The sequence below is a fragment of the Carcharhinus amblyrhynchos genome, chromosome 1 (genome assembly GCF_965287045.1).
Source record: "Carcharhinus amblyrhynchos chromosome 1, sCarAmb.v2.hapA, whole genome shotgun sequence".
Taxonomy (NCBI): domain Eukaryota; kingdom Metazoa; phylum Chordata; class Chondrichthyes; order Carcharhiniformes; family Carcharhinidae; genus Carcharhinus; species Carcharhinus amblyrhynchos.
Window position 1 is genome coordinate 156,334,472 of NC_137324.1, and position 9,250 is coordinate 156,343,721.

At 40.5% G+C, this 9,250-nt stretch overlaps 1 protein-coding gene across 2 annotated transcripts in view; it reads left to right on the forward strand.

The window, feature by feature from the left end:
- LOC145346648 (calnexin-like) overlaps positions 1–1,972 on the forward strand; it is a 56,894-nt gene extending 54,922 nt beyond the window's left edge. For both annotated transcript variants that reach the window (XM_080194194.1, XM_080194185.1), the window contains one exon: positions 685–1,972. In XM_080194194.1, the coding sequence (XP_080050320.1) occupies positions 685–765 (81 nt within the window). In that variant the 3' untranslated portion in view covers positions 766–1,972. The remainder of the gene's footprint in view (positions 1–684) is intronic.
- The last annotated feature ends 7,278 nt before the right edge of the window (positions 1,973–9,250 follow it).

The window sequence follows — 9,250 nt, forward strand, 5'->3', positions numbered from 1 at the left end:
ATTCAGGTATCGATGACTCCATGAATCACGGTCGTGAGATTTTGGTGTCTGAATGATGTTCTAATCATGCCCCATAAAGGGATCCCTTAAGTGACCTTTGATCCCTATATAGTTTATATCACCATCTTTCGTTTCATTTTTTAAAAATCAATTAAATCAATTCCTTTTAATATATTAAATATGAAACCAGATATCCCTTAATGCATTCTTGGTTTTGAAGACTGGAGTTATGTCTTATGAAGACAGAGGTACAATGAATAAACACAATTAGCAGGAGCTTGCTGTCCTCTCCCCAGAGACATTGCTAAAAGCATAATTTGACCTCAAGGTAAAGATAAAATTGTCTCTTGAAAGTGTGTTTTCGTAAGTGTAATTTAAAATTTGAAAAATAATCTAAGATAAGGTCGTTGCGGAAAAGCAAACAGCTGTAACGGCATCTTCTGAACTCTGTTCACCAACAATATGGGACAATTTGCAATACAGCACTTAGAAGTAGGCTAGATATAATAGCATGCGGTTTGATAAAGGACTAGTGAAGAGAGAAAAATGTGTAATTATTTCCTGCACACCAATAAAATTATACTGTATGAATTCTGTTATCAGTACTAACAGGAGGTGCACAAAACTAGAAAACGTCGCTGGGAAATTGCTCCTTTTATAATATGTTTTGTGTTTACCTTTCAGATGAAAGAAGCTGATGAAGGTGCTGGTTCAGGCGACTGTCCCACAAAACTGATCCGTAAGAAAAAAGTGAGAAAGGAGTAAATGCCTTATTAGCTATTGAATGGAGGCATTCTCATTTTCCAGGTGGACATTACCACCCTCTGTACTTCCTGACAGCATGCAGATTACTCAGCACACAGCTGAGGTGATAAATCAACCTCTATTCCAAGTACCTATCTAATCTTAGCCTCCATACTTCTCTTTCCTGCTTCATTTACAAACCTCTTAGTCTTCCTGGCAAGAAAAAAAATCGCTTTGAGGATGTTGTTGGTTTTTAACTTTAGGAGTATCAAAATGCATCCTAATACCAAATGACCAGTTGTGAAGGCATATTCTACTATTGCAAGGAAAGTTGTAGCAAGTATTTGGTAACTTTTGTGAAAGAAGTGTTAACCAGGGTAAAAGTACAAATATTATAAAATGAAAGCTAATTACAGTTATATGGTGACATTTGTATTAAAAGGGGGGAAGCATTGGCATGTTTTATGACTGTGATATTTGATATTCAGTTAAGTTTTCAGCTCAGTCTGAGGGGGAAGGGGTAAATTAGTATGATAAAACACAATACTGAAGATAATTCCAATGTGTGTGTGTGTGTGTGTGTATATGTGTATATATATATAAATTAATTAAAATGATGTAGCTTTTAGCACAGCTCCCAGTTTGTTTGCATTGGTGCCAATGCTTTCTTCCCTAAATAGATCTCTTGTCGGATTGTATTGTTGTAGCGAAACAAAAAAGATGCACTGAATTTCTTTGTACATTATATATTGTTCAGGTACACACAAGGGTCGTGTGCTTTTTTTGCCCTCTCCAATGTAGTACAAATAGCTGTATTGCATTTTGTTTACCACCAACTTAAAACATCTCCTATCATCTGCACTCCATATTATCAATTTAACTAAGAAATTTTCTCTTCCCTGATGGGATGGTGTATGCGCGCGAATGTATGTTTGATAAATAATTTGTAATACAGTGCAGTGACATTCCTAAATCAGCTTCTGTCTCAGTTTCATTATTATGAATGCAGAAGTGAATGATTTTACAAACTAATTGGCTGCAATTCAGGAGATGAATGGTGTGGAATGTACTGAATTTTCTGGAGTTTTATAGTTTTAATGTTACTCTGGGTTAGCATAATCCCTGTTTACACTGATGTTTGCAAAATGTACAATTGCTCTTTGAAATAAATATTTAATATAATGGAAGCTTCTGTGTGACTAAGTATTAAATCATTACCTATGTGGAATGACTGATTTGTATTTTGTGAATCTGGCATTGTGTAATAAGTTGCTGAGGCAGACATTCAGTCACCTGGAATCCAATTTAAATATTATCTTATTTCCTTCCTTCCTTGTTTTGTTCTTTTCTTGGTGCAATCATTCCTACTACCCTGTTACAATTCTCCTTCACACACCTGACTAGTTAATGTCTAACTAAAAGTTACGTTTGATTTCTTTAAGATTTATTTCCTCCAGTGAACATGGTGATTAACGGTTAATTTTACAAGTGAAGTATGTCCTCCTTACAGGCGGGGGTGACCATTTATGTTGGTGGGATTTCCCATTCCAATTGTCCCTGTCCCCCACTGTGCCAGTGATTGATTAAATATAATTATCAGACTTTTACACTTAGTGGTCTCTAGCTCCACCCTCCCCCACAAATCATTAAATTACTTGGTGTCTCTAGCCCTCACCCCCACCCCATTAAATTGTCAATTCATGTCAACATGCTATGAAGCACTACAGTACCATTGCATTGTGCACTTGGTAAGCAGAACCCACCTAAGTGCACAGGTCACAGGTGAGTATATCACTCAGGGGAAGAGTGTCATGCCTGTGCAGGGGTCTATTTAAACGTTAAGTTGCTGGGCCAGTGTAATGTTGTGGGATCTTCCCCCTTCACTTTTCTTTCACTGGGCCTCTAACAATATAGCAGAGGAAGCTGACCTTGGGCCTGCAGCTTCCACACTGGTTTTTCCCATCTGCTGCCAAACTCTGCAAAATATGAGAAAATTTCACCAATGTGCATTCCATTCATTTAATGGACTTCTGTAATTGTTTTTGGAGCACTTCTTTCACTGTCTTTTTTTGTTTTATTTACCAGTTGTGTCACCTTTCAATTGCTGTTGTACACTTCATCTCAGGATGAAACTTGTCATTGAGGGCACAAAACAGATGATAGCATGAAGCAGAGCAATTGATCTACCAGTTGTTCTGCATGCTGTCTCACTCTCAATAACTTTCTTTCTGATTTATTTATTTTTCTTGCTCTGCTTGTGTATAAGTGGAACGGTTTATGTGTTTAAAAGGAAGAATTGGGTGCCAGTAGCCAAGGAAGTGAACCCCTCCTAGACTGGTTATTGTTGCTGGAACCCACCAGGATCTGAAACTAAAGTGGCCAAGATGCAAATCAAATAATAGAATACAATGGGTCTTTCTTAAAATTAATTCTCAGCAAATAGCTGTCATTAGCAAGGCTGGTATTTAAAGTTTAAAAGTTTATTTTAGCCACAAGGCTTACATTAACACTGCAATGAAGTTATTATGAAACTCCCCTAGTTGCCACACTCCAGTGCCTGTTTGGGTACACGGAGGGAGCATTAACCATGGCCAATGCACCTAAGGAGTACATCTTTCAGATTGTGGGAGGAAACTGGAACAGCTGGAGGAAACCCATGTAGACAAGGGGAGAACATGCAAACTCCACACAGTCACTGGACTGGACCCAGATCCTTGGCGCTGTGAGGCAGCAGTGCTTGCCACGGTGCCCCCTATTTATTGCCTATCCCATAGCTGTCCTTAGGAGCACTCTGACATTACTATTTGGTGGGGAATTCCAGAATGATATCTGAAGTGGGGAAGTGAAAGGCAGTTTTGTGGGTAAAGAGGATCAAAGCTAAAAAGGAGGGAAAATCCTTTTGATGTGGGCCTGTTTAGAATCATTATTTATATCTTGTGGAGGGAAAAGGATACTTTGTCAGGTGGCTAGCTTGGATCACTGGGGATTTAACTGAAGCACATAAACTATAGCCCTGTAGATTATACAGCAGCATTTTTGATTCCATACCAACTTTAGAGATGGAGACATGCCACTTTTAATTATATAGAAGACAGCACTTTTTACTACTTAAACAGAAAATAGGGTCATGCAGTGGAGGAGCTCCAGTAAAGAATGATCAACATTTGCTGGTTCATGTGCAAGGGAATCTTATAACACCTTAATAACTTAGCAGAGTTATCAAAACAATATTAACTACTATGATGTTGCTTGTTGGTTCCTGCATCCTTTAACTACCTCAACTGAGCATCTTGTCATCAGAACTGAAGGAGATGGCTTATGAAGATGAGCAAATTTTCAAGGTAGAAACATTTTCAGTTCCTTTCAGGTTTCACTCAAGGAGGTTTTAAGTTGTATTTGAATGTGAAATTCTTGCAGAACTTTTACAAATACTAACTACATACATTCAGTTAAGAGGAAATAACAGGCAAAAACCACAGCGAGCTGAAAACCTAGTCCATTTAGTAAGATTCAAAGTAGAGGTAGTCTACATACAGTCAGTGATGTTTAGATTTGCAATTGCAGGACACAATACTTGTGGGCATCAAGGACAAATGTCCCCTCTTTCGCTCCCACCACTGCAAGGAAGCCTTGTGATATGGTGGCACAGTGGTTAGCACTGCTGCCTCCGCAGTCCCAGGAACCTGGGTTTGATTCCAGCCTTGGGTGGCTGTTTGGAGTTTGCAGGTTCTCTGTGTCTACGTGGGTTTCCTCCCAGGTGCACTGTGGATTTCCTCCCACAGTCCAAGGATGGTTAGGTGGATTAGCCTTGTTAAATGTGCTGTATTATGGGGATGGAGTTGTGGGGTGGGAAGGAGGCTTAGCTAAGATGTTCTTTCGCAAAGTTGGTGCAAACTTGATGGGCCAAATGGTTTCCATGTCTGTGCTGAGGCTGACGCTGGCATGCTTTCCTGAATTGTTCCTTGAAATTGTACAACACCAATCCAGTAGGAGCAAAATAAATGAAGTACAAAATACCCAAGCATATTATAACAGATGTTCAAGATGATAATATTGGCCAGCATTTGCAATACTGGCAATGGTAGCGCTCGAGATTGCACATATTTGAGTCATTAAAAACTATCATAAGACCTTCCCTTAAATATGATGGCAGACCCATTTTCAGTGGTCATGGTATCAAAAATATGAGCAAGTTGTAGAGCTAGTTCAATCTTGCTTGATGTGAGAACAGCATGTTCTTTACTTCACCTCACATTCACTTATTAATACTGATTATATATCTGATGGCCAGCGTTAATGTAGTCCATTGTATGGATTGAAGGAAGGTTTACCTTGTGAAACATTTGTAACGTAGCTACTTGAAAAATGCTTTTTTAAAAAGGGGGAAAAAAACATTCTACTGTTTGAGTTAATAAATCTTGGAAGATGCAAAGATTGGAAGACTGTTCTGTTTTCAAGCCTACACCACATTAAAACATACATGTTACAAGTATTCGGTCAGGTGAAGAATAACTGCCTGCATAAGAGAGCCTCATTCTTTACCTTGGCCAATTTAATTTTCTCTATGAAATAATATCCTCTTCTCATTTGCATTGATGTATAGAGTGTTTTTAAATTACTAAAATATGACTTTTGCTGCATCTTTTAATCTCCTTCCTCAATTTCTTTAAATGAATTGAATTTTATAGGGGGATTTGGATGAAGGAAATGTGTTTTACGTTGTTCAGTATATGTTAGATGTTTAATCTGCAGCATGCCACAAGAGGAGGTTAATAAAAATCCTACATTTTATAAAGGTTTCAACAACATGAAGAATAAAAATTAACCTCATAATCCAATAGCCTCAATTTTATCAATGTTCAGTCCTCATTTTAACATTTGTTTCTATGATTCACTTCTTTGGTTCGTTGTTGTTATAGAGTCAGAAATAAGAAGATGGGAAAGTATGAATCAACGGTAAAGAAAGTAGATGGGAAATCTACCAATAAGAAATTTGAAAAAGGTAAGCAATTCAAAAACTAGATAATTCACAACGTATTTAGGTTTACTCATTAAATGACCAACATGCAGCATAGAATCCCTGCAGTGCAGGAGGAGGCCATTGAATTTACACCAACAGAGAATCTTACCCAGGCCCTATCCTTGTAATACCTCACATTTACTATGGCCAAGCCACCTAACCTACACATCTTTGGACTGTAGCAGGAGACCAAAGCATCCGGAGGAAACCCAAGCAGTCACAGGAAGGAAATGCAAACTCCACACAGACAGTCACCCAATACTGGACTTGAACCCGGGTCCCTGATGCTGAGGCAGTGGGAGTTAGCGCCATGCTACCCCCTTCCCACGTAGCATGGAAAGAATAGCTTGGGTTGCTGGAATAAATGTTGACCAGGGCAAGTTAGCTGATTGGCGTACTGGCCAAAGCCTGAATCTTTGGAAAATACAGAAGGGCTTACCCAAAGTGGTGCTAGAGTCCTGATTCTAGAAGTCCTGCGCCTGAATCCAGCACCTACCATTTTGCTGGAGGGGAACAAGTTGATTGTATTTTGCACATGCACAGCTCACAGAGGCACCTGCATATTAAAAAGCGCAGCTGCCTTCAATTAAATGTGATTTTCATCACATAGGTTACTGAAACATAGGCTTTACACATTTGGAGTGCTATGCCAGAGTTCTTGGGTGAGATCACGTATCTTTTGAGGGACCTTTAAGAAGTTTAATCAAATGCTAGAGAACTTGCACCCATTAAATCACAGGTGTGTGACTGACACCCAAGGGAGTTGGGAGCAGGGTAGTGGCAAGGGGGCCTGTGCCGTGGAGGGGTAAATATCTCTGACCCTTGTGACTCAGGCACCCAGGTGGCAGGAAGGAGAGTGTGCCAGAGAAGGGAAAAGTATATATTGCGACAAAGGAACTGCAAAATGGGCATGGCACCTTTGTACATTTGTGCTGCAGAGCAGTGGTAAGTGTAACCAATGTGAGGCTGAAGGGAGGGTTAGGAGTTAGAAAATGTGCAGAGCCCAGCAGGCAGAAAGAAAGCAGTCAGGCCTTACCCTGAAATAAGGGTCCACTGACAGCAGAGGTCATACCTCAATATAACTATGAACCAATGCAGAAATTGAGGTTAACAAGGTCCAACAAGTCCTTGCATCACTGTCTGCCACCATAACAACAGACCTATGATTATCTATAGTACTATAGAGCAAGCTTGGTTTCTTCCATTCAGGAGGGGCTCTGCAGTATTCCCCTGCAAAGGCCTCTTGAATAGTGTTACACCAAATGGGGTAGCTGAGGGGCCTGCAGTTAGAGGTGGTAGCAGCCAGGCCAATAGCTACACTGTCTGAGGAGGAGACATTGCCCCTGTCCAGGCTCATGAATCTGATACAGAAGAGGAGGAAGAGGACAGCAATAGCAGACCAGCTGAGGGGCAGGCCCATGTAGACATGGCTGATTGTTTGTAGGAAGTGGTCATCACCAGAATTCTGGTCATCCAAAATAGATAGCCCTCTCCAAAGACCTTGAAAACTCACAATTTACGTCAACCAGGCCCCAATGAGTAGCATCCACATAATCAACACTGCATGTGAAAGCTACACCTTTTTCAGGGAAAGAGAGAAATCCAATAGCACATACTGAAATTCAGTGGCATAAACATTGCTGAAACCATCATAACCATTGGCCTCAAAATAATGCAAAATACAAGTCTTTTATAATCTGGATCCTGCACATATATGTTAGGGGCTGTTAATGATCTCGCCAAGTCAGTAGAAAGCAGGACTTTACCCCCAAAACCTATAGCTATGATTGTCTCTGCTGCCAAAATGCAGCTAATGCATATTGTACAGAGAGAGGCTCCAACTGTGTTATAGACTGGCTTTTGGTTTCAGAGGTATGCAATATCTAACGTGCAGTATTGCTAGGAACCTCAGACCTCTTCAAATTCTCAGCCTCTATTACCCGGAGGACAATGTAATGGAGAGACCACACAAGCCTGTTTTCCTGGGGCGTACATGACATCTTGACATACAGAACATCCCCTTAAGTGACTGTGTAACACTCACTTGCAGATGACAGCCCTCAACATGGCACTCATGCTAACTACCCTGTTGGTTTGCTCCCTCTGAGTCACACTGTTGTGCCATGAGAGTGTGGAGCTCTGAGGCTTCTCATGAAGGGTCCACTGTGTGAATGGGAGATAGGTGGCAAGAGTGCAAGTGGAAGGACAAAGAATGGCAAATACATGTATCAGTCATCCCTTGAAGTATTTCAATAATGAGAGTCAATACAGAATATCCTGAGCAGCTGATATTGCCAAAATGCTGTGTCCTGTGAAGCTTTTACAGTCATAAATTGGTTGTGAGCTCCTTCATTACAATGTGGATAAGCAGCAGCAATGACTACATGTTCCTATGAAAAGCCCCTGATGGGCCTTCTGCTACAGTACAACCAGTTAAAGAATTATTACAGTCTGTGGTCAGCTGACTGCTGAATAACTTTTCCACCAAACAAAAGCAAACCTTCATATACTTCCTGCCTTACAGAAAGAAGCCTTTACCTTTTTTATTACATGTATGTGCCTACATGCCATTGTAATGGAATGTCTTGGCCAAGCAAGGGTTAATGTGTGACTGGACAATAGCATGACCCAAAGTATGACGTATAGAGTCACATGGCAATAAACTCATAGAACACTCTAGAAGCAGCCTACATGGAGACACCATGCATGACATTAACTGAGATCTGTAAATAGTTATAGATTAACAATAGCTGGTTCCTGTTTAATCATAAAAGTCTCTATCTCATCACTGAGAGATCAAATGAACTCATAGCACAACATTACCAGCCTGTCTTTTATCCCCAAGCAAGTCACATAACTTGTGCTAGACCTGCCTCTACCTCTCAGTACTTCCCATTACTCGTGGTGTCCCAGAACAGAAATCAGAACACTCGAGGCACCCACCCGCCTGAGATCAGGATTCTGCCATCCTGGCTCAGGGGGTGAGGCCCTAGCTCAGGCCTTGGTCAGAACAGGAACTACACCAGTTTGAAGAAAAATTAATAACTTGAAGTTTGGTTGCAATAACTGCTTGGTTCAATTTAAATACATTTACAATTTTTTAAAATTAATTTGTGGGACATGGGCGTCACTGGTTGCCCAGCATTTATTGCCCATCCCTGGCCGCCCATGGAGGGCAGTTGAGAGTCAACCACATTGCTGTAGCTCTGAAGTCACATGTAGGCCAGATTTCCTTCCCTAAAGGGCGTTAGTGAACCAGATGGGTTTTTGGCGACAAGCAACAATGGTTTCACGGTCATTAGATTTTTATTGAATTCAAATTCTACCATCTGCTGTGGCAGGATTCAAACCCGGGTCTCTGGTACATTAGCTGATCTTCTGGATTAATAGTCTAGTGATAATACCACCTGGTCCCTTGTACCATTCCCATTTTTTTGATTCCCAAACTATGTACTGTGACTGGAGGTAGTTATCATCTTGCTCCCA